At 44.4% G+C, this 26,576-nt stretch overlaps 1 protein-coding gene across 1 annotated transcript in view; it reads left to right on the top strand.

Annotated features, from left to right (window-relative positions):
* Positions 1–23,372, top strand: part of LOC132825687 (nuclear receptor subfamily 5 group A member 2-like) — a 100,426-nt gene extending 77,054 nt beyond the window's left edge. Inside the window, exon 6 of the mRNA XM_060841074.1 lies at positions 23,125–23,372. Coding sequence (XP_060697057.1) covers positions 23,125–23,372 — 248 coding nt within the window. The remainder of the gene's footprint in view (positions 1–23,124) is intronic.
* Positions 23,373–26,576: the final 3,204 nt, after the last annotated feature.

Here is a 26,576-nt window from a genome sequence, read left to right as displayed (position 1 = left end):
TAGTATAACCCCAACAGGATGTCTCTGCATACTCCACAATCTTCGTCACTACAAGGGCTGAGGAGGGGAAGGAGTGACAAGAAACAGAGAAGGCACATGAGGGTGTGGATTCTTAAAGTGGGCCAGGAGGATTGTTAAAGAGCTGGAGACAATGATTCAGTGAGAGGTCAGAGATAATCTTATTGCTGTCAGCTGGGTTTGAGCTGGGTTGAGATGTTTTTCCATTCTTGGTACTGTTTCATTCAGACAATAGCTGTCAGCTGTCTGCTTTGCCAAATGTCACATTCCTCAAGCAATGATTTGTACAGATACATTAAATATACAAACAATAAAATGTTTTGTTTTCCTCTCAACAGGCTCTGATATTTTCACCTCAGTAAAAGATAATGTGTGTACCCTATACGAATGTTGGTGCAAAAGTAGCAGTGATACAGTGAGCATTTCCATTACCTCACACTCTTGGATGTGTGAATTAAGATTGTTCTTGTATTAAAGACATCAGAGTCACATCAGGGAGTCCACAGATTTGTGGTATATCCTGAGACTGCTGCTTATGTGCCTTACACCCTCACTACCTCTGTACTGCTGCAGAATTCAATCAATCTTCACCAAACCTTTGCAATGCAGGTATCATTTATGGCTGTGCTGATTGATGTGCACACAGCTTCCAGCAGCAGCTTAGAGGGAATGTTACTGGTAATGCTCCCACCAGCATGGGCTGCAAAGCATGGCTGTGTCCCCTCACTTCATCTTACTTCTGTCTGCCACAGCTCTGACCATGCACCTAATCTATCATTATCCTGTTGTAATTTTATGCTGTTGTCAATAGTCTGCAATGCTGCCCAATTTTGTGTTGAAGCAAAATTGGATATTTGACTTCTAATGCCATTTTTCATGTTATTAACAAATATTGTGAATAAAAGAGGTCCCAATACAGGTCCCTACAGAAGACCACAAGTGATTTCATTGCCAATTTGAGTACTTACCCATGATTCCAACTCTGTTTCCTGTCACTCAACCAATTTTTTATCCATATCACCATAAGATGTGGGAGCATTAGTCCAAGACTGTACGATTTTCTGGGTCTGTATGTTGTTAAGGTGCAAAGATGGCCTTTAGTAGAGTGATGTGCTCTTCCTGTTTGATGTGGGAGAATAGGGAGCGTTTCCTTGTTACTGATGATTATGTCTGCCAGAAGTGTGTTTGGTTGAGAATCCTATCAGATCAGTTGGAGCAGCAGTTAGAGACAATGAGGAATTTACAGGAGTTGGGGGTGTGATGGATGGCAGTTGCAGGAAGGGAGAAAAACCACAGATACAGTCAGGTAGATGAAGTAACGCCAGGAACAGTAGGTGAGGGAGGCAGGCAGTGTAGGAGTCTGCTGTGGCTATCCCCATCTCAAACAGGTACGCTGTTTTGGAAAATGTAGAGGGTGATGGACTCTCAAGGGAATGTAGCACTAACAGCAAGGTTCCTGAGACTGAGATTGGCTCCAGTGTAATGGGGGATACAACAGGTGCCAAATGATTGATTGTCATTGAGGACTGTCTAGTCAGAGGCAGAGATAGATGTGTCTGTAGGCAACAGTGAGAAATCAGAATGGTGTTTTACCTCAATGGTGCCAGGATCAAGGGAATCTCAAAGAGAATGCAGAATATTCTCAAAGGGGAGAGGGACCACAGGAGGTCATTGTACACATAGGAACTAAAACATAGGAAGAGAAAAGGATGAAGTTCTGAAGAGAGAATATAGGAGGTTAAGCAGGAAGTTTTAAAAAGTAGGTTCTCAGGGGTAGTAATATTTGGGTTACTCCCAGTGCCATGACCTAGTTAGGGTAGGAAAAGAGCAGATGAATGTGTGGCTGAGGAGCTGGTGCAGGGAAGAAGGATTCACATTTTTGGATCACTGGGATCTCTTCTGGGATAGAGGTGACCTGTATAAAAAGGACAGATTGCACCTCAGTTGGAAGGGGACTAATATACTGTTGGGGAAATTTGGTAGAGTTGCTTAGGAGGCTTTAAACTAATAAGGTGGGGGGTGGGGGTGGAACCCAGGGAAATAGTGAGGAAAGAGATCAGTCTGAGAGTGGTGCAGTTGGGAAAAGGAGCAAGTCAAACAGTGAGGGCAGGCAGGAACAAAGCAGAGAATGAGCTGGAACTGATAAATTAAACTGCATTTACTTCAATGCAAAAAGCCTAACAGGAAAGGCAGATGAATTCAAGGCATGGTTGGGAATTTGGGACTGGCATATCATAACAATTACAGAGATATGGCTCAGGGATGGACAGGACTGGCAGCTTAATGTTCCAGGATACAAATGCTGTAGGAAAGATAGGGAAGGGGGCAAGAGAGAAGAGGGACTGGCATTTTTGGTTAGGGATTACAATACAGCAGTACTTAGGGAGGATATTCCTGGGAACACATCCAGGGAAGTTGTTTGGGTGGAAATGAGAAATAGAAAAGGGATGATCACCATATTGGGATTATATTATAGACCCCTTAATAGTCAGAGGGAAATTGAGAAACAAATTTGTAAAGAGATCTGAGTTATCTGTAAAAATAATAGGATGGTTATGATAAGAGGTTTTAATTTTCCAAACATAGTCTGGGATTGCCATAGTGTTAAGGGCTTGGATGGAGAGAGGTTTGTTAAGTGTGTACTAAAAAAAATTCTGATACAGTATATGGGTGTACCTACAAGAGAAGGTGTGAAACTTGACCTCCTCTTGCGAAAGGCAGATGAACTCAGGGCATGGTTGGGAACATGGGACTGGCATATCATAACAATTACAGAGCTATTCCCAGGGATGGACAGGACTGGCAGTTTAATGTTCCAGGATACAAATGCTATAGGAAGGATAGGGAAGGGAGATGGCAGATGAAGTTCAACCTGGATAAATGCGAAGTGATGCATTTTGGAAGGTCGAACTCGAATGCTGAACAGAGGATTAAAGACAGGACTCTAGGCAGTGTGGAGGAACAGAGGGACCTAGGTGTGCAAGTACATAGATCCCTCAAAATTGCCACCCAAGTGGATAGGGTTGTTAGGAAAGCATATGGTGTTTTGGCTTTCATTAACAGGGGGATGGGGTTTAAGAGCTGCGAGGTTTTGCTACAGCTCTACAAGTCCCTGATGAGGCCACACTTGTAATATTGTGTCCAGTTCTACTATAGGAAAGATGCAAAGGCTTTGGAGAGGGTGCTGCCTGGACTGGAGGGCTTGCCTTATGAAGAAAGGTTGAATATATTCGGACTTTTCTCTCTGGAGAGGAGGAAGAGAGGAGACCTGATCGTGGTGTACAAAATAATGAGAGGAAGAGATAGAGTCAATAACCAGAGACTTTTCCCCAGGGCAGGATTGACAGGTACGAGGGGTCATAGTTTTAAGATATTAGGGGAAAGGTATAGAGGAGACATCAGAGGAAGGTTCTTAACCAGAGAGTTGCGAATGCATGGAATGTGTTGCCAGCTATGGTGGGAGAAGCAGAGTCATTAGGGACATTTAAGCGACTGCTGGACATGCACATGGATAGCAGTGAGTTGAGGGGCAAGTAGTTTAAGTTATTATTTTTTACATTAGGATTAAACCTCGGCACAACATCGTGGGCCAAAGGGCCTGTCCTGTGCTGTATTTTTCAATGCTCTATGCTCTATGAAATAAGGAAGGGCAGGTGACTGAGGTCTTACTGGGGGAGTATTTTGGGGCCAGTGACCATAATTCTATTAGTTTTAAAATAATGATAGAAAAGGATACACTGGATCTAAATGTTGAAGGTCTACATTGGAGGAAGGTCAATTTTGATGGTATTAGGCAAGAACTTTCAAAGCTGCAAATGTGTTGCTGGTCAAAGCACAGCAGGCCAGGCAGCATCTCAGGAATAGAGAATTCGACGTTTCGAGCATAAGCCCTTCATCAGGAATAAGAGAGAGAGCCAAGCAGGCTAAGATAAAAGGTAGGGAGGAGGGACTAGGGGGAGGGGCGATGGAGGTGGGATAGGTGGAAGGAGGTCAAGGTGAGGGTGATAGGCCGGAGTGGGGGGGGGGCGGAGAGGTCAGGAAGAGGATTGCAGGTTAGGAGGGCGGTGCTGAGTTGAGGGAACCGACTGAGACAAGGTGAGGGGAGGGGAAATGAGGAAACTGGAGATATCTGAATTCATACCTTGTGGTTGGAGGGTTCCCAGGCGGAAGATGAGGCGCTCCTCCTCCAGCCGTCGTGTTGTTGTGTTCTGCCGGTGGAGGAGTCCAAGGACCTGCATGTCCTCGGAGGAGTGGGAGGGAGAGTTAAAGTGTTGAGCCACGGGGTGATTGGGTTGGTTGGTTCGGGCGGCCCGGAGGTGTTCTCTGAAGCATTCCGCAAGTAAGTGGCCTGTCTCACCAATATAGAGGAGGCCACATCGGGTGCAGCGGATGCAATAGATGATGTGTGTGGAGGTACAGGTGAACTTGTGGCGGATATGGAAGGATCCCTTGGGGCCTTGGAGGGAAGTGAGTGTGGAGGTGTGGGCGCAAGTTTTACATTTCCTGCGGTTGCAGGGGAAGGTGCCGGGGGTGGAGGTTGGGTTGGTGGGGGGTGTGGATCTGACGAGGGAGTCACGAAGGGAGTGGTCCTTGCGGAACGCTGATAGGGGAGGGGAGGGAAATATATCCTTGGTGGTGGGATCCGTTTGGAGGTGGCGGAAATGGCGGCGGATGATATGTTGTATGCGGAGATTGGTGGGGTGGTAGGTGAGAACCAGTGGGGTTCTGTCTTGGTGGCGGTTGGAGGAGCGGGGCTCAAGGGCGGAGGAGCAGGAAGTGGAGGAGATGCGGTGGAGGGCATCGTCGATCACGTCTGGGGGGAATCTGCGGTCCTTGAAGAAGGAGGCCATCTGGGCTGTGCAGTGTTGGAATTGGTCCTCCTGGGAGCAGATGCGGCGGAGACGAAGGAATTGGGAATATGGGATGGCGTTTTTACAGGGGGCAGGGTGGGAGGAGGTGTAGTCCAGGTAGCTGTGGGAGTCAGTCGGTTTATAATAGATGTCTGTGTTGAGTCGGTCGCCCGAGATAGAGATGGAAAGGTCTAGGAAGGGGAGGGAGGAGTCTGAGACAGTCCAGGTGAATTTCAGGTCGGGATGGAAGGTGTTAGTAAAGTTGATGAACTGTTCAACCTCCTCGTGGGAGCACGAGGCAGCGCCGATACAGTCATCGATGTAGCGGAGGAAAAGGTGGGGGGTGGTGCCAGTGTAGTTGCGGAAGAGGGACTGTTCCACATATCCTACGAAGAGGCAGGCATAGCTGGGGCCCATGCGGGTGCCCATGGCAACTCCTTTAGTTTGGAGGAAGTGGGAGGATTGAAAAGAGAAGTTATTCAGGGTGAGGACCAGTTCAGTCAGTCGAAGGAGGGTGTCAGTGGAAGGGTACTGGTTGGTGCGGCGGGAAAGGAAGAAGCGGAGGGCTTTGAGTCCTTCGTGATGGGGGATGGAGGTGTACAGGGACTGGATGTCCATAGTGAAAATAAGGCGTTGGGGACCGGGGAAGCGAAAATCCTGGAGGAGGTGGAGGGCGTGGGTGGTGTCCCGAACGTAGGTGGGGAGTTCTTGGACTAAAGGGGACAGGACCGTGTCGAGGTATTGGGAGATGAGTTCGGTGGGGCAGGAGCAGGCTGAGACAATGGGTCGGCCGGGGCAGGCAGGTTTGTGGATTTTGGGCAGGAGGTAGAAACGGGCGGTGCGGGGTTGTGGGACTATGAGGTTGGAGGCGGTGGATGGGAGATCCCCTGAGGTGATGAGGTCCTGGATGGTCTGGGAGATGATGGTTTGGTGGTGGGAGGTGGGGTCGTGGTCAAGGGGGCGATAAGAGGAGGCGTCCGCGAGCTGGCGTTTGAAAGGTTGATTGGGGGCGGATGCTCGCAGGTAAAGGGCTGACTGGAACATGGGAAGTTTTCAGAAGTGAGATAACGAGAGTCCAGAAACAATATATTCCTGTTAGGGTGGAAGGAAAGGCCGGTAGGTGCAGGGAAAGCTGGATGACTAGAGAAATTGAGGTTTTGGTTAAGAAAAAAAGGAAACATTTGTCAAGGAATGGACAGCAGAGATTGAGTGAATCCTTAGAGTATAAAGGCAGTAGGAGTGTTCTTAAAAGGGAATCAGGAGGGCAAAAAGAGGACATGAGATAGCTTTGGCAAATAGGGCTAAGTAGAATCTAAAGGGATTTTAGAAATGCATTAAAGACAAAAGGGTAATGTGGGAGAGAATAGGACCCCTCAAAGATCAGCAAGGCAGACATTGTGTAGAGCTGCAGGAGATAGGGGGGATACTAAATGAATATTTTGCATCAGTGTTTACTATGGAAGAGGACATGGAAGATATACAATGTAGGGAAATAGATGGTGACATCTTGAAAAATGTCCATTTAACAGAGGAGGTGGTGCTGGATGGCTTAAAATGCATAAAGGTGGATAAATTCCCAGGACCTGATCAGGTGTGTCGTAGAACTCTGTGGGAAGCTAGAGAAGTGATTGCTGGACCTCTTGCTGAGATATTTGTATCATCGATAGTCACAGGTGAGATGCCAGAAGACTGGAGATCAGCTAACGTGGTACCAATATTTAAGAAAAGTGGTAAGGACAAGCCAGTGAACTGATGAGTCGGATTTCGGTGGTGGGCAAGCTGTTGAAAAAACTTAGAGGAAGAGGGTCTATGTGTATTTGGAACTGATTCGGGATTGTCAACATGGCTTTCATGGGAAATCATGTCTCACTAACTTGATTGAGTTTTTTAAAAAAAGTAATACAGAGGATTGATGAGGACGGAGCAATAGGTGTGATCTATATGGACTTCAGTAAGGCATTCAACAAGGTTCCTCATGGGAGACTGGTTAGCAAGGTTAGATCACATGGAATACAGGGATCTAACTGTTTGGATACAGAACTGGTTTGAAGCTGGAAGATAGAGGGTGGTTGTGGAGGGTTGCTTTTCAAACTGGAGGCCTGTGACCAGTGGTGTGCCACAAGGATCGGAGCTGGGTTGACTGCTTTTCGTCATTTATATAAATGATTTGGATGTGAACATAGGCGGTATAGTTCGGAAGTGTGCAGTATAGGAGTTGTAGTGGACAGCTAAGAAGGTTATCTCAGTATAACCTCACCTTGAACTCATGACTCCTAGTAACTGAGTCCCCCACTCTGGGAAAAAGCTTCTTGCTATCCACCCTGTGTATACCTCTCATGATTTTGTAGACCCCCTTCAACCTTCATCTTTCTAATGAAAACAATCCTAATCTACTCAAACTCTCTTCATAGCTAGAGCCCTCATACCAGGCAACATCCTTTTGGTAATGTGGTGACCAGAACTGTATGCAGTATTTCAAATCTGGCCGAACCAAAGTCCTGTACAACTGTAACATAACCTGCCAACTCTTGTACTCAATAACCTGTCCGATAAAGGAAAGCATGCCGTGTACCTTCTTGATCACTCTATCAACCTCTGTTGCCACCTTCAGAGTATAATGGACCAGAATACCCAGATCCCCCTGTACATCAATGTTGCCAGAGCTGGAGGGTTTGAACTATTGGAAGAGGCTGAATAGGCTGGGATTGTTTTCCCTGGAGCGTCGGAGCTGAGGAGTGACCTTACAGAGGTTTATAAAATCATGAGAGGCATGGATAGTCAAGGATTTTTCCCTGGGGTGGGGGATATGGGCAAAATGTTGACAAATGGGACTAGATTAATTTAGGATATCTGATCAACATGGATAGGTTGGACTGAAGGGACTGTTTCCTGCTGTACGACTCTGCCTCCATAGCCTTCTGCGGCACAGAGTTTCACAGACTAATCAACCTCTGTTTGAAGAAATTCCTCTTCATCTCAGTTATAGGGTCATAGAGTCATAGAGATGTACAGCATGGAAACAGACTCTTCGGTCCAACCCGTCCGTGCCGACCAGATATCCCAACCCAACATAGTCCCACCTGCCAGCACCCGGCCCATGTGCCTCCAAACCCTTCCTATTCATATACCCATCCAAATGCCTCTTAAATGTTGTAATTGTACCAGCCTCCACCACATCCTCTGGCAGCTCATTCCATACACGTACCACCCTCTGCGTGAAAAAGTTGCCCCTTAGGTCTCTTTTATGTCTTTCCCCTCTCACTCTAAACCTATGCCCTCTAGTTTTGGACTCCCCAACCCCAGGGAAAAGACTTTGTCTATTTATCCTATCCATGCCCCTCATAATTTTGTAAACCTCTATAAGGTCACCCCTCAGCCTCCGACACTCCAGGGAAAACAGCCCCAGCCTGTTCAGCATCTCCCTGTAGCTCAGATCCTCCAACCCCGGCAACATCCTTGTAAATCTTTTCTGAACCCTTTCAAGTTTCACAACATCTTTCCAATATGAAGGAGACCAGAATTGCATGCAATATTCCAATAGTGGCCTAACCAATGTCCTGTACAGCCGCAACATGACCTCCCAACTCCTGTACTCAATACTCTGACCAATAACGGAAAGCATACCAAACGCCTTCTTCACTATCTTATCTACCTGCAACTCCACTTTCAAGGAGCTATGAACCTGGACATCAAGGTCTCTTTGTTCAGCAACACTCCCTAGGACCTTACCATTAAGTGTATAAGTCCTGCTAAGATTTGCTTTCCCAAACTGCAGCACCTCACATTTATCTGAATTAAACTCCATCTGCCACTTCTCAGCCCATTAGCCCATCTGGTCAAGATCCTGTTGTAATCTGAGGTAACCCTCTTCGCTGTCCACTACACATCCAATTTTGGTTTCATCTCCAAACTTACTAACTGTACCTCTTATACTCGCATCCAAATCATTTATGTAAATGACAAAAAGTAAAGGGCCCAGCACTGATCCTTGTGGCACTCCACTGGTCACAGGCCTCCAGTCTTAAAAACAACCCTTCACCACCACCCTCTGCCTTCTACCTTTGAGCCAGTCCTGTATCCAAATAGCTAGTTCTCCCTGTATTCCATGAGATCTAACCTTGCTAATCAGTCTCCCATGGGGAACCTTGTCGAACGCCTTATTGAAGTCCTTATAGATCACATCTACTGCCCTGCCCTCATCAATCATCTTTGTTACTTCTTCAAAAAACTCAATCAAGTTTGTGAGACATGATTGCCCACGCACAAAGCCATGTTATCTATCCCAAATCAGTCCTTGCCTTTCCAAATGCATATACATCCTATCCCTCAGGATTCCCTCCAACAACTTGCCCACACCGAGGTCAGACTCACTGGTCTATAATTCCCTGGCTTGTCCTTACCACTCTTCTTAAACAGTGGCACCACGTTTGCCAACCTCCAGTCTTCCAGCATCTCACCTGTGACTATCGATGATACAAATATCTCAGCAAGAGGCCTAGCAATCACTTCCCTAGTTTCCCACAGAGTTCTCAGGTACACCTGATTGGGTCCTGGGGATTTATCCACCTTTAACCGTTTCAAGACATCCAGCACTTCCTCCTCTGTTAAATGGACATTTTGCAAGATGTCACCATCTATTTCCCTACAGTCTATATATTCCATATCCTCTTCCACAGTAAATACTGATGCAAAATATTCATTTAGTATCTCCCCCATTTTCTGTGGCTCCACACAAAGGCCACTTTGCTGATTTTTGAGGAGCTTATTCTTTCCCTAGTTACCCTTTTGTCCTTAATATATTTGTAAAACCCCTTTGGATTCTCCTTAATTCTATTTGCCAAAGCTATTTCATGTCCCCGTTTTGCCCTCCTGATTTCCCTCTTAAGTATACTCCTACTTTTTTTATACTCTTCTAAGGATTCACTCGATCTATCCTGTCTGTACCTGACATATGCTTTCTTCTTTTTCTTAACCAAACCCTCAATTTCTTTAGTCATCCAGCATTCCCTATAGTTATCAGCCCTCCCTTTCACCCTGACAGGAATAAACTTTCTCTGGATTCTTGTTATCTCATTTCTGAAGGCGTCCCATTTTCCAGCCGTCCCTTTACCTGCGAACATCTGCCTCCAATCACCTTTTGAAAGTTCTTGCCTAATACCGTCAAAATTGGCCTTTCTCCAATTTAGAAATGCAACTTTTAGATCTGGTCTATCCTTTTCCATCACTATTTTAAAACGAATAGAATTATGGTCACTGGCCCCAAAGTGACCCCCCACTGACACCTCAGTCACCTGCCCTGCCTTATTTCCCAAGAGTAGGTCAAGTTTTTCACCTTCTCTTGTAAATACATCCACATAATGAATCAGAAAATTGTCTTGTACACACTTAAAAAATTCTTCTCCATCTCAACTTTTAACAATATGGCAGTCCCAGTCAATGTTTGGAAAGTTAAAATCCTTGACCATCACCACCCTATTATTCTTACAGAAAGCTGAGATCTCCTTACAAGTTTGTTTCTCAATCTCCCTCTGACTGTTGAGGGGGTCTATAATACAATCCCAATAAGGTGATCATCCCTTTCTTATTTCTCAGTTCCACCCAAATAACTTCCTTGGATGTACTTCCAGGAATATCCTCCCTCAGCACAGCTGTAATCCTATCCCTTATCAATAATGCCACTCCCCCTCCTCTCTTGCCTCCCTTTCTATCCTTCCCGTAGCATTTGTATCCTGGAACATACAGCTGTCAGTCCTGCCCATCCCTGAGCTATGTTTCTGTAATTGCTGTGATATCCCAGTCCCATGTTCCTAACCATGCCCTGAGTTCATCTGCTTTCCCTGTTCGGCCCCTTGCATTGAAATAAATGCAGTTTAAATTATTAGTCCTACCTTGTCCCTGCCTGCCCTGACTGTTCGACTCAACTTCTGTTTTCAGCTGTACCCGTCTCAGATCGATCTCTTTCCTCACTATCTCCCCCCACCTTACTAGTCTAAATCTTCCCAAGCAGTTCTAGCAAATTTCCATGCCAGTATATTAGTCCCCTTCCAATTAGATGCAATCCATCTTTCTTGTACAGGTCACTTCTACCCCAAAAGAGATTCCGATGATCCAAAAATGTGAATCCTTCTCCCATACACCAGCTCCTCAGCCATGCATTCATCTGCTCTGTCCTCCTTTCCTACCCTCACTAGCTCGTAGCACTGGGAGTAATCCCGATATTACTACTCTTGAAGACCTCCTTTTTAAAATTCTACGTAACTCTCTGTAATCTCCCTTCAGAGTCTCAACCTTTTCCCTTCCAATGTCGTTGGTTCCAATGTGAACAATGACCTCCTGCTGGCCCCTCTCCCCCGTGAGAACATTCTGCACCCTCTCTGAGACATCCTTGATCCTGGCACCAGGGAAACAACACATTATTCTGCTTTTTCTCTGCTGGCCACACAAACGTCTGTCTGTCCCTCGGACTACAGAATCCCCCAACACAATTGATCTCTTGGAAGTTGACGTAGCCCTCGTTGCATTAGAGCCAGTCTCAATATCAGTAATTTGCCCTCAATTTTGTGGGCTTCCAGCTTAGCTAACTTGTAACTTAGCTTGCTAGTCTTTTATATGGGACTTCTTCAAGATCTTTGTGGAAGACCACATAAATAACATCCATTGACTTAACTCAGTCCAGCACCTTTATCACCACCTGAAAAAGACTGAGGTTTGTCAGGCATAACCTACCCTTCATGAATCCATGCTGACTCTTCCTGGATATTTGATATTTTTTGAGGTTACTCTATCCTTGATTATAGACGCCTATAATTTCCTCACCACAGATACCAGGCTAACTGCTCTGTAATTCACTGATTTCCCTCTGTCATCCTTCTTAAAGAACAGGGTGACATGAGCAAATTTTCAATCTAGGAAATTCCCAAATCCAGATTATAGTTAGGGCATCAGCTATGACAACAAATTGGCATGTGATGTACCCATTTCTCACCTCTCGTTTTTCAATATTGCAGTGTGGCTTTGAGAATCACAGATTTGGGACAAACCTTTCCCTCCAGGAGTTTGTAGATGTACAACTGATTCCACCATAATTTGTGTGTCAGAATGCACCAATTGGTCATCCCTGGCCCTAACTCTTCCCCTTGATGTTATTGTTCCCCTTGGTGTCACGAAATATTCACTTGTGACACCTGGACTGCAGTCCCTACTTTCCAGCTAACGGGGTTCATCAACAGATGAGGCTCTCTTCATGCTCTGTGACTGTGATAGAGGTTCCAAGGTGAGGCATTTGAAATGCAGCACATCATCTTTCCGGCGGAAGATGTTTCACATCTTTTATTCTGCAGAAGCTCCACTGGTCTTATTGGGACAATGAGACTACAATTGATTCAGACTTGTGTATATGAAGGTATATTGACAGAAGTCTGCATTCTGTGCAATGACTGAACATCTACGCCACTGATGTGCCGTCAGAAGGTTTTGTATGTTGAGGAACAGGCCTAATCTCTACAGGCTGCTGACTGGTATGCCCTGGTGGTTTGGATCCTTTTGGCAGGTGTTCACAATGGGCTTGAGACCTTGTGAGATCTAGATTACTGAGAGTCCCCTGCCCAGACACATGTATGTCCTCCTTAGTATGAGTCACCAGCAGCTGGAGGGATGAAGGTGGAGGGACAGGGCACCTCTAGAGGGTCCTGGGATGGTGCTGCCAGGGATCTCATTTGCCAATCCTCCTGCTGATAGCATCACCCTGTCATCTTGATGAGGTGGACATTTGGAGTGAGGTGATGCCTCCCTGTCACCACGGAAGCAATCATGGTGGTCCATAGTGAGGTTGAAGGCCCTTTCCTCAAAGAGGGTGAGGGGTTTGTTATCAATTGCTCTCCCACCCAACATCTAGCTGAATTTGGCTCAGATTTTCTTGCAATGTGCCAGAGACAATGGGCAGGGGGTGATGGAAATGGGTGCAGGAGCAGTTTATGAGCACTCATAACCATGCACAGGGGCAAATTATCCCAGTGATGAGGAAGTGAAGCGGGCTGGAAGGGTTGGAGGTTTGAGAGGATGAGATCAGTATGAGCCTTCGAGTGCCCATCATGCATATGATGCTCAGGTTTGCAGGCTATGAGCTTTTGTGAGATGCGGCAACAGAGTGAAACTGAGTGATGCCCTGGAGACTGTGAGGTAGCAGAGATGAAATGGTTCCAGGAACTTTCATAGAACACAGCAGATCACTGACCCTCTGATATGGTGACAAGAAAGGTAGTCCAGTTGCAGTATCCTCTCCCAAGCCAACATGCCCTGCTTACAGGCCCTGATCACTGAAAACCAGCTCTGCTGGGTGGGTCATGTAGTTTAAAGACCTGACACTGGACTCCTGAGGCATGTGGTGCTTCATGTCATCCTGGAGTTCAGTCACAAGTGGTGTACTGCAAGGATCTGTTTTGGGGCTACTGCTGTTGTCATTTTTATAAATGATCTGGATGAGAATGTAGAAGGATGGGTTAGTAAATTGGCAATGGCACTAAGGTCAGTAGAGTTGTAGATAGTGCCATAGGATGCTGTGGGTTACAGAGGAACATAGATAAGCTTCAGAGCTGGGCTGAGAAGTGGAAAATGGAGTTTCATGTGGAAGAGTGTGAGGTGATTCACTTTGGAAGGAGCAACAGGAATAAAGAATGCTGGGCTGATGGTAAGATTCTTGGTAGTGTAGATGAACAGAGAGATCTCGATGTCTATGTACATAGATCCCTGAAAGTTACAACCCTGGTTGATAGGGTTGTTAAGAAGGCATACAGCGTGTTAGCTTTTATTAGTAGAAGGATTGAATTTCAGAGCCATGGGGTCATGCTATAGCTGTACAAAACTCTGGTGCGGCCGCAGTTGGAGTATTGCATCCAGTTCTGGTCACTAAATTATAGGAAGGATGTGGAAACTTTGGAAAGTGTTCAGAAGAGATTTACTAGGATGTTGCCTGGTATGGAGGGAAAGTCTTACAAGGAAAGGCTGAGGGACTTGAGGCTGTTTTCATTAGAGAGAAGGCTGAGAGGTGACTTAATTGAGAGATATAAGATAATCAGAGCATTAGATAGGGTGGACAGTGAGAGCTGTTTTCCTTGGATGGTGATGGCTAGCATGAGGGAACACAGCTTGAAATTGAGGGGGGGATAGATATAGGACAGGTGTCAGAGATAGGTTCTTTGCTCAGAGCGTAGTAGGGGCATGGAACGCATTGCCTGCAACAGTAGAAGACTCACCAACTTTAAGGGCATTTAAATGGTCATTGGATAGACATATGGATGAAAATGAATAGTGTAGGATAGGTGGGCTTCAGATTGGTTTCACAGGTTGGCACAAAATCGAGGGCTGAAGGGTGGTGTATGGTGCTGTAATGTTCTATGTTCTTTGTCTCAGTGCCAGAGTCTTGGAAATGGAGGTGGAAATGGGTTGTCTTTAGTGTGGTCCTAAGGAGCTCCAAGACAGACAACATGGCTGAGAGCATCTCAGCAATCAGTTGAGGGATCAGAGCATCCTGTCTCTATCTCTTCTGATACCACGAGGGTTGCAACACGTAGAACTGATAAGGATAGCAAGAGTAAAGATCTATAGTTGCAGAGAATATGCGCGTGCATGTTCTCATTGTGAGACTGGTAAGCTACTGCTTTATATTTGACCCACAAAAATGTTATTTCTTTCTTCCACTTTATTATTTTGACCATTTTTGACTATGTGCTGGAAAGTGGTCTTTTCATTTGCAGGGAATGAAAAGACATGAATTGACAACAGGCCGTGGGGGGCCTTGAAATGGATGATTAATTGTTTGCAAAACTGCTTTGTGCTCGGGTGGGTATTGGGGGTGGGGAGTCATTCTGGCATCCGGTTGTCATGTGGGTGGTCTGGAGAATCTAAGCAATCCTTCCAACAATGAGAGCCATCCCCAGCAGCAATAACAGTGCTGCTGGAACGCCTTTAGGGGCTGCATCACATGTTGCCTCATCCTGGTCAGAATGACCTGAAGTGACTCAATGTTCTGCACCTTGCTGTTACGTGTCCAAACCTTATTGTATTGCAGTGTTGTATTGAGCAACATAGTGTGACCATTCTGGAGATGGTGACTGGTGTGTACTGAGGGCACTCCAAGTCTGTTCAGATACCCGAAAGGGATCTTCAGCTTCCATAGCTTGCTCAGTGACGCACTTGCTTGGCATATAGTTTCTATTGTATCCCTCCTGGGCCTTGGTGATCAGGTTCCACATGAGTAATATTGGTCACATTTTAAGTGGGTATTTCTTAGATCTAAGCAGCCAGCAAGTCTGCATAAAAAGGCAAGTTGATCAGGGAGGGTGGATTGCTGCAGATCAAAAGCTGGCTCGAAAGGCCGAATGGCCTACTCCTACATCTATTGTCTATTGTCTATAAAAGCATCATTACAGTGGGAGTCTTCTGCACACCACCAAACAGATGAGTCTGTGGTTTAAAACAGCTGTGCTTTGATGGAACGGAACTATCTGCTGTTCTGAAAATTCAGGAGTGATTTGGTGATATTTTAATTCCCACATGTTTGCAGTTGGTGGTACCCTGCCCCTGAGGGAAGTTAGCAGAACTACACATCCACATGTCTGCTTATTCTAACTGATGTCATCACAGGATTCAAACTGTAGGGAGAGTCTGAATGGGCTGGGGCTATTTTCTTTGGAGCATCGGAGGTGACCTCCTAGAGGTTTATAAAATCATGAGGGGCATGGAATTGGGTAAATAGACAAGGTCTTATCCCTGGGGTGGGGGGAGTCCAGAACTGGAAGGCATAGATTAGTGTAGAATATCTGGTTGCCAGTTGGACCGAAGAGTCTGTTTCCATGCTGTACATCCATATGACTCTAATTGTCTGCTTGAGAAACGAACCATCAGTCCAAATTTGCTAAAATAACCATGGCTCGAACTGTGAACACATCCTGGCATAAAAGCAGGCCAGAAAGTAACTGTGTGGTATCAATACTTATAGCGTATTTCACAGTCGTTCTCCTTAGCATTCTGAATTGCTGCTGTTGCTTTCACTGGTGAATTCCAGGAAACCCATAGATCCACGGTTAAATTGCAAAAGCCATCTGGATTTCACTGTCATTGATTGGTTAATACATTGAAATTGTTTCTCCTGTTCTTATGCAGACTGTTGTATTAGAGTTAAATGTGGAAACTTATGGGTTAATGTGGGTTCCCAATATACCGTCAGTTTCCTCAGACCTGCTCCCAAATCCACATGTTCTTGGAAGACTTCAGCCGATGTAATCATTTTGTTCTGTGTCCTGTGATGAACCAAATGTTTAATTTAACATTAATATTATGAAGCATTATCTCAAAAAGAAACTATTATTGAAATACCACTAGGGAAATATACTTTCAAGTTACATGTATGGCTTCTTCCAAACACAGAGTGAAATTAAAGGCTTCACATAGAAAAATTTAATTTATGACAAAAGCATTTTTGATCACAAAAAAATTTGAAGTAGGGCTCTTTTCCCCCATTCAGGGTCATTTTCACCAGATTTTATTCTTTTCTATCTGAAAGCATTGTGTTGAGGTGTTTTGTATTTTTCATAGAATCAGCTGCAGAGCCAGGTTTTTATGATGCTTGCAAGACATAATTACCTTCAACAGTGCACAGTTTTCACAATCAGCCTACCACAGCATTCACAAAGCAAAATATTTACAAAAGAGTGTGACATTTGTTGTCCATATTGATTTTTCTCCTAAGCAGGTAAAGAGTTTTAATTAAAATTAGAATTTTACAAAAAGCAATATTTATGAAGAAGGTACATGTTGGCTTTGTTCTAAAGAAGCATTTAATAGAGCCTTGACGAATTGACCTATCGTTCTATTTCCTGCCTTTCAATCGCAATGATCCTTTGCTGGAAAAGGCTTTTATTACACATTCTCTTAAGTGATTGCAATTTAGCAGCAGCCTCTTGTGAACAAAGACTGCTGCAAATAATGCAAACAGCTAAAGAGAGAGAAATATTCCGAAGAATGTGGACAATTGTGAGGATGAGCTTTGTATGCCAAGGGGAGCCATTGCAATGACTTGCTTCGAGTTCATGCAATTTGGAAGCTTCTGTGAATTAATGTTTGTTGTTGTCAGTGGAAGAATATTTGAATTCAAAAATATCTAAGTATTATTTACAATTATTGTCTTAACAGAATAGAATCAACTTACTGAGTATACATCATTTTGACCAACCCAAGGGCTCCCAAATTCTAAGGCTTTTGACTTTAATTCTATTATAAACATGGATGTTGAAAATTTGGGTAGTTACTGCAATAGGAACTGAGATATCTGTGTTAATGCCTGTTTGGTGCATATAATGCAGGTAGCATGCCATCTTTGTGCTGTCTGCTCATTTAAATGTTTTCTGCATGTGACCAGTGATAAATGTGCAAATGGCCCTAAATCACTTAAAGGAATTACTTAAAGTCAGTTTGCACCTCTCAAAGCAGAAATGCATTGTGGCTGGAGCAGATGCAGTGGGTCTTGTGAGAGCAAACTCTGAGTTGAACCTGGAAGAGAACTGGCTTCCATACATTTTATTGATTTTTGCGCTACTTGGTGGAAGAGATAGAAAGGAGAGGCTTCCTGTATCTACAGGGACCAGAGGCCCTCCAGCCACACAGTATCAAGATAGTGTGAGGAGATAGCTATCAAAACCAATACCATAACCTTAACGCCAATGATCTGAATGCAGTGCTGTAGGAAATACATAGACCTCATATAGGTGATCAAGATCAGTGAATGTGTATCTTCAAATCCCATATCCTACTAACTACACCTCAAGCCTCAGATGCTACTCAATGCATTGGCAGACCTACCAGGCAGCCTGTGGTCAACATCAATGAACATAGAGAACAGCAAGGATTTTGCACAGAGCTTGAAGCCTGACTTTACATCGTAGAAGTGGGTGCTCAAATCTATTCTCAGACTCACAGACACTCATCATATATTTTACAACACAAGTGATTTTCACCAAAGACATGAGTTCTGCAGTGGAGTGAAGTCATAAAGTTCAAATTGTTCCCATCTCGTACATGGATATCTATATATAATATGATTTACAGGGTGTCACAAAACTCCAACAACCTATTCTCCAGAAAAAAAATGACTAGAATTGATGAGGTGCTTCCGGTGGGAGTGAGGGTCAAACGAGAGAAGTTAACAGAGTAGAGCAGTAGCCCCATGGATCAAGAGCCTGGTGGTCTCTTTCAGGACAGCATCACTCTTTCTCATCACTGTCCATCCACCATTACCCTTACTGTTCCTTCTCAGTCAGACTGGGGCCGCAATGCTGAGCGTTATGGTCTGCAGCTGGGCTTTCTCAGCCTAGAATGACTTGAGATTATCCTGTAAGGTACCTCCACACTTCTCAACTGTATTCTCTTTGGTGTCTCGGCCCTCCAGCCAGAGAATTCAACAAGAGGCCTAGGACAAGCAAAGCCACATTGAGGGCTGGGACACCAAAGATAATGCACAAGTGCCATTTGATTTCATGTGCTTGTAATGTGGCAGGGTTCTATTTTACAGGATTCATTTTGATTAGTTATTTTTGTAGAGGCCTTTACATTGAAGACAATGCTCGCCCATTCAGAATGCCCTAAAGCCCATTTACATGATTGATCCTGGTACCCAGAAGGTAACATACCATCATGAAGTCACACTTTGAGCTGCTAAAGTGCCTGTCTACACCTGGCACTAACATTCTGCGACCACTCTTGTCCTTCCACACTTCTTTCCTTCCCTCTGACTAGCTGGATCACCCACAGTACCATTGTCTTGGGTCTGGCTGTCTGCTAGGGAGAACCCCTCCCTCTCACCATTTTCCAAGGCCAAAAAATGCTTTGTAAATAGGCTTACACTCCCAACACCGAGAGCTCAAGCTGCAAGGGCCAGGAGCAGCTCCTACACACACAGTCATTCAGACTATCAGGAATGCATCTCAGATTCCCCACGCAGTGCAGGATGCAAACCAGGGGCTGGAGCTTCAAGACATTTTCTAACTAAATAGAAGATGGACTTTTGAATTCATTTTACTCTTACTCGGATTTTCTTGTCTATGGTGCTGAGTCTCTGTGAGAGACCTCACCTCACCCGCCCCTCTCAGTGACAGTCTCTGTATGTCAGAGAGTCCTCACCTCACCCACCCCTCTTAGTGACACTGACTGTATATCAGAGGGTCCTCACATCACCCACCCCTCTCAGTGACACTGACTGTATATCAGAGGGTCCTCACCTCACCCACCCGTCTCAGTGATACTGACTGTACTGTACGTCAGAGGGTCCTCACCTCACCCACCCGTCTCAGTGATACTGACTGTACTGTACGTCAGAGGGTCCTCACCTCACCCACCCCTCTCAGTGATACTGACTGTACTGTACGTCAGAGGGTCCTCACCTCACCCACCCCTCTCAGTGATACTGACTGTACTGTACGTCAGAGGGTCCTCACCTCACCCGCCCCTCTCAGTGACACTGACTGGACGTCAGAGGGTCCTCACCTCACCTACCCCTCTCAGTGACACTGACTGGACGTCAGAGGGTCCTCACCTCACCTGCCCCTCTCAGTGACACTGACTGGACGTCAGAGGGTCCTCACCTCTAATAAATGTGGAAACCAGCAAAATAGAAGTGCCAGAAAATCTTACTAAAATCCAACCTGTGAAGTAAATGCTGCTGCTCAGGGAACTCTTCTATCCTTACAGTGTACACTCATGTAAGTTTAAGAGGGAAAGGCTGGAGTTAGAAAACCACACCATTGTGAAACAATGTGGTTTGCTTATTAATGTAATGAGCTTCTTGCTCTGCTTCCTTCCAACAGGATGGTACCTGTGCACTGCCACCTTTACCTGGTTAGTGTTTGGTACACTTCATGTCAGAGTGTCTGGAGTGCTCTGTGGATGTAGACATGTCTCTTCTCTAATTAAGGCCCATCATCATTAATATAATCTCAGTGAACCTTTTTTGCACCATTGGCACAACTTTCCAAAGTAGGGTGTCTAAAACAGGACCCAGTCTCAGTGACACTGACTGTACGTCAGAGGGTCCTCACCTCACCCGCCCCTCTCGGTGACACTGACTGTACGTCAGAGGGTCCTCACCTCACCCGCCCCTCTCGGTGACACTGACTGTACGTCAGAGGGTCCTCACCTCACCCGCCCCTCTCGGTGACACTGACTGTACGTCAGAGGGTCCTCACCTCACCCGCCCCTCTCGGTGACACTGACTGTACGTCAGAGGGTCCTCACCTCACCCGCCCCTCTCGGTGACACTGACTGTACGTCAGAGGGTCCTCACCTCACCCGCCCCTCTCGGTGACACTGACTGTGTGTCAGAGGGTCCTCACCTCACCCACCCCTCTCGGTGATACTGACTGTACGTCAGAGGGTCCTCACCTCACCCGCCCCTCTCAATGACACTGACTGTACGTCAGAGGGTCCTCACCTCACCCGCCCCTCTCAGTGACACTGACTGTACGTCAGAGGGTCCTCACCTCACCCACCCCTCTCAGTGACACTGACTGTGTGTCAGAGGGTCCTCACCTCTAATAAATGTGGAAACCAGCAAAATAGAAGTGCCAGAAAATCTTACTAAAATCTGACCTGTGAGGTAGATCATGGTTTCTTTAAATGCTGCTGCTCAGGGAGCTCTTCTGTCCTTCTGAGCTGGAGTTTGAAAGCAGGAGTTGGAGACAGGCAGACCACCCGACTACTGTTGAGGCTGCTGTTCGTCTCATGGAGGGGGTTCCCGTGATGGTCGTGTCCAGGTAGATGTGGAATTCTACATATGACATCTGACCTTTGCAACCTGTCTCTCTTTCTCTCTCTCTCCATTATGAATTGGTTCCAACCTATGATTTGTAAAGTTTTACCATTACCTAGCTATTCTTGTGTATGTTGTCCCTATCAATGAAACCTAGGATCCTGTACTTTTAAATAGTTTAATGTTCAAGAGCTGTTTGTGTGAATCCTTAAATCTCTCTTTCTTAAAGTGTTGCCATCAAGTAAATATATTGTCTTTTTATTCTTCCCCTCAAACTTTACCACCTTATATTTCTGCACAGTAATGCCCTGGTATCAATGAAAAAAGGTACCAGATTAAAAAATGCTACTGCAAAAACTGGAACAAAAATACAATGTTTCTTTCCCTGTAAGAATGCTATTCCCCATAGCTTCATGCCTAAACTTCCTTGAATAATGCTTCTCTACGCAGGCAGCACAAAAATATGAAACAATTGTATTTTGTATCACAGAGATTTTAATAGCAGAAGATAAACCATAATATCAGGGGTCATTCGAACTAATGATGTCGGCAGACTCCAACAACATTTAATTAAATTAAATTTACAAATTGTGAACGACACATACTGGTCTGAATAGTCTTGTATACTCAAAACATCAGCTCTAATACAACCACTGTGTTCATTTCCAAGTACAGGGGAACTTCGATTATCTGAACGTGATGGGCGGGACTATTTCGCTCGGATAATCGATTATTCAGTTAATCGATTAAATGCCTTTCCCCTCTGAGTTTTTAAAGTCTGCTCCTCATTCAGGAGACTGCAGCAGCACCCAGCGCGCAAGGCCCTGCCCCAACACTGTCCAACACCGCCCCCCCCCGCCCCCAACATCGTACAACACTTCCCCCACCCCCAACACCGCCCTTCCGCACCCAACCATGTCCAACACCTCCCCCTGCCTCCAACCCTGTCCCAACACCACTCCCCACCCCCAACACCGTGCAATACCTCCCTCCGCCCCAACACCGCTCCCCACCCCCAACACTGTGCAACACCTCTCCCCGCCCGAACCATGTCCAACACCTCCCCCGCCTCAAACACCATCCAACACCGCTCCCCAACCCCAACACTGTGCAACACCTCCCCCTCCCCAATCATGTCCAACACCCACCCTTCCCCCAACGCCATCCAATACCGCGCCCCCACCCCAACACTGTGCAACACCTCCCATCGCCGCCAACTATGTCCAACACCTGCCCCTGCCTCAAACCCTGTCCAACACCGCTCCCCACCCCCAACACCGCTCCCCACCCCCAACACCGCTCCCCACCCCCAACACCTTGTAACACCTCCCTCCACCACCAACCATGTCCAACACCCCCCCTGCCTCCAAGCCCGTCCAACATGGCTCCCCACCCCCAACACTGTGCAACACCTCCCCCCGCCACAAAACCGCCCCCGCCCCCAACCCCGTCCAACACCTCCCCACCCCCAACCTCGTCCAACACCTCCCCCCTACCCCAACACCACCCCCGACCCTCAACACCGCCCTGTGCCCCCAACCATATCCAACACTACCCCTGCCCCCAACACCAGCCCTGACTCCAACCGTGTCCAACAGCATCTGCCCCCTGACCCCAGCACCGCCCCTGACCCTACCGCCGACCTCTGCCCCCAAGACCGCTCCCTGCCTGCCCCCAACCCCATATACCCCCGTCCATCTCTGGGGCAGCTGGACTGGACACCAAGACTGTTGCTGCTGCCTTTGTGGGGTAAGTCTCCAAACAGCGTGCGCCTGCGCCCACACACACGCAACTGTTTACTGCAACTTTTTGACAGGTTCCATCTTTGCCCTGTACAGGACAATGTTGGAGAGATTAGGTGGGGAAGGGGGGGTTCAGGATACACCCCTGTGTAGAACTCCAGGGAAAGTGTGGGGAGAGAGAGAGGGTGGGAGGTCAGTCATTTCGAGACGGTGCCTGTTTAATCACTGTAAACAAAAGACGCGATGACTGTTGGAAACACGTCTTTGATGTAATGTTTTCATCAGAACTCGAGATCTCCTTCGGATAATTCGATTTTTGGATAATTGGTATTCAGATAATTGAGGTTACTCTGTATCAATAGTTTTAACTGTATTTGTCTCTGGGTTTGGCCTGAGTGCAGAAACCGAGAGTGCTTTCCTCTCGGGTAAAGCCCAGTATGAAGAATATTGGGAAAATGAAATTAATATGCAGTACTTACCTGCAACAGATTTTGTTGCATTGAGTTTCAAAGACCTGGGCCTCCAATATGGTGGACTCTACAAAATAATAATATCACCAATATAGAGAATTTGGATGTTGTTAAAATATAAGGGATTTGAATCATTTTGCTGATCGAGAAACATAAGTATATTACCTTTAACATTTGAACAAGCATATGTCTGAACTCAAATAACCATGTTACTAAAATGGTGGTAAATCCTTTTCTGTCCCTGACAGATGTCAAGGTTTTAGAGAACAGACATCTGATTGAAAGTGTTCAAGAACAGGTCCATGCTGCCCTCTTGGACTACACCATGTGCAACTACCCACAGCATGGGGACAAGTTTGGACAGCTGTTGCTGAGGTTACCTGAAATCCGTGCAATAAGTATGCAGGCTGAGGAATACCTGTACTACAAACACCTGAGTGGGGAGGTGCCATGCAACAACTTACTGATTGAGATGCTTCATGCCAAGAGAGCTTAAGGCCTTGAACTATGAACTATATAACAGCCACAATTTTCCAAAGGAAGGTTGTTGATTCTTACATATAAATATATATATATATATACATATTATATTCCCTTTATATTACAGAAATAATGTAATTAGAAAGTAAACAAATGATTTTTAAATATACAGAAGCTACATAATCTTGGAATACATGCATAAATAGTATGTACAATTTTTTTCTTTTTTTCCCCCTTTTCATGGTAAGAATTTTGACTTTACCTTAAAACAAGTTGTTTCTTATAACCACAGCCCAGTCATTATTAGAGTCACTCGTAACCTTTAGTGTTTACTCCATCAATGAAAACTGAAACCAGCAAAAGAATGGCATCTGCATTTTATAAAAGCTGGACAACATGGCAACTTTTTGAACTGAGGTAACATGAAGCATATACATTAATTAAGACCTAATGTAAGGGACTATAATTTCCACTTGTTTCTCTGGAAACAATGATGCACATTATAAAACGACAACTTCTTAAAAACTTCAAATTATAATAAAAATGAATGTAAAATAATATGCAAAATTGAAGTCAGCACAGTGATACTTTTAGACTGAAAGCTGAGAATATCAGGCTAAGAACCACTGTGTCTTTACGATAAATCATTTGAGTTCGCTTTATACACTTCTGCAAGAAAACTGTGCACACTTGTATTTTAATATTTGAAAGCTGAATGCACTTGTATTTTTTTCAAAGAGTTGCAAACAGTCAAGAGTATTGTATTTGTTATTTTTATGTCTCAAGTGTGTTTTTCTGAGAGATATAGTAAATTGTGGAAAATGAGAAAATTACAGTTAAAAATGTTTTACGGGAATTAATATTTAATTAGTACACAACTGCTAATATTGTCAATTTTAACATATTCTTTGCATAATAGTTATACTGTATTAACAGTATTCTTGTATTGTGTTTTCTTGCATGTGTTCCCTCTTTTCCTTGCAGTGAAATAAACTTATCAGATTTGTACACCAGTGGTGTTCCTATTTATAACTCCTTAAGTGCCAAATAAAATTTAAAGTTATCCAACTCAACAGATAAAAGAGGTTTTGTTCCCTTCACAGTGTCATTATGTTAACATAGCTACAACTGTTCTGTGGGAGTCATTAGAATGATAATTCCTACAAGTGAAAAATTAAAATGGCACACACATGCAAACAAAGTGGCTGTGGTGCGCAGACTCTGTAGTTGCTTGAAAATTTCTGCTAAGGTTGTAGATGCTGTTCCCTCCCAGTGAATAATGCATATGCATCAACTTTTTATAAAAGATCTATCATTTATTGCCAAAGATCCAAATCCTCTGTGATCCAAAATATTTTAATCCATATAATGCCACCAGAAAACAATTGTTTCTTTTCAAATCACTTTTGTTTAACATAAAAGCACTATCGAACAGGTGTCTGATTTCAGCTCAGGGGCACATTAAATGCGTTAGTTATTATAACTAATGAAGGTTAGATATTTAAATTCCATCATGATGAGACCAGCAATGTATATACTATTTTATTCTTTTTAATACCTCAAGGAAATCATATAAGGACTATCTGGAAGGTTGGGCAACAAGATACGAATTTGTCCCCCACATTTAGAGTCAGTTACATATCAAGAATTGTTTTGACAAATAGAAATGTTTGTAAGTCTATAATATAAAAGGGGTGGGGGGAAAAGAGAGAGCCATTTTATTTACTTCTGTGAAGAAAATTTCCTGAGGCTGTGTGTAACTTGTGATCTGTGAGTGATTGGGAGTTTAGCACACATGAAGCAGACTGTCCTCAGCATTTTACCAAGAGCTACAACCACTGTTCTCTCAATTGTGCAAAAGACAGCATTGAACTTTTGTTTTACAAACTTAATGGAAGATGTTGTCCAGTCATTGTGCAACTGTGACCTTGCATATTAAGGTTATTTTTAAATTTGAGTCAAAGAATCATAGAAATGTACAGCACGGAACCTGGTCCAACACTGACCAGGTATCCTAACCTAATCTAATTCCATTTGCCTGCACTTGGTCCATACCCTTCTTATTCATATACCCATCCAGATGCCTTTTAAATGTTGTCATTGTACCAGCCTCCACCACTTCCTCTGGCAGCTCATTCCATACACGCATCACCCTGTGTGTGAAAAAGTTGCAGCTTAGGTCCCTTTTAAATTTTTTTCCCTCCCACCCTAAACCGATGTCCTCTAGTTCTGGACTCTTCCACTCCAGGGAGAAGACCTTGTCTGCTTACCTTATCCATGCCTCTCATTTTTAAAATCTCTATAAAGTCACCCCTCAGCCTCTGACGCTCCAGGGAAAATAGCCCCAGCCTATTCAGCCTTTCTAGTGTTTACTGTGGAGAAAGACATGGAAGATATAGAATGTGGGGATATAGATGGTGACATCTTGATAAATGTCCATATTACAGAGGATGAGGTATGGAATTCTTAAAATGCATAAAGGTGCAGTTATTTTAAATTAATTAACATCAATACTTTTTTAGAGGCCTGCTTGCATTTCATTGATAAATATAAAACTGTGGTATTAGATGAAAGTGAGAAAAGTGCCAGTGGACGATGCATGTTCATATCTTCTTTACAGAATTTTGTTCAAGCATGTTGACCATTGTGAAAGAGGAAGTTACATAGGAGAATGACATTGACATTTCTTGCAGAATTATTATAGTTTTAATAACTCCTATATACTTCACATTATGTGTGTGTGAACCGAAACATTAAGAAGAGGCTAGTGTTTGATAAACTTCAATATTTCATTCAGGCAAAACAATTGGCTAGATTAATTAAAACAGCAAACGGTTACAGAATGTGAAAGGAAGGGCCATATCAAAATAGATATTAAAATGTTCTCATCCTGATGGTTTCTTAGTTTGCTGATTTTTAAAATTTCGTAGTATATTTATTTTCATTTTTTTAAAATTAATTTTTTAATGAATGACAATGGTTAAGTAAATCACATCACGACAAATTGCAAAATCCTCACAGTGTGGATTTTTATTTACATTATGTCTCACAAAACTTGTTGAGATATCCTGATCTATTATTTTATTATAGCTGTTTAGATGTTGGCTCTGTAATGAGTCAATTTCCTTTCTATTTCTGCGGAGGATATTGTACGTTGCTGTGAAAAATAAATATGTAGCTCTAGGAATTTTGCGGTGTTGAAACTAATTATAATGGTCAA

This window comes from Hemiscyllium ocellatum, chromosome 21, assembly GCF_020745735.1.
Source record: "Hemiscyllium ocellatum isolate sHemOce1 chromosome 21, sHemOce1.pat.X.cur, whole genome shotgun sequence".
NCBI classification, from domain to species: Eukaryota; Metazoa; Chordata; class Chondrichthyes; order Orectolobiformes; family Hemiscylliidae; genus Hemiscyllium; species Hemiscyllium ocellatum.
Note: the sequence above shows the minus strand (reverse complement) of the source record. Positions and strands in the feature narration are given on the sequence as shown.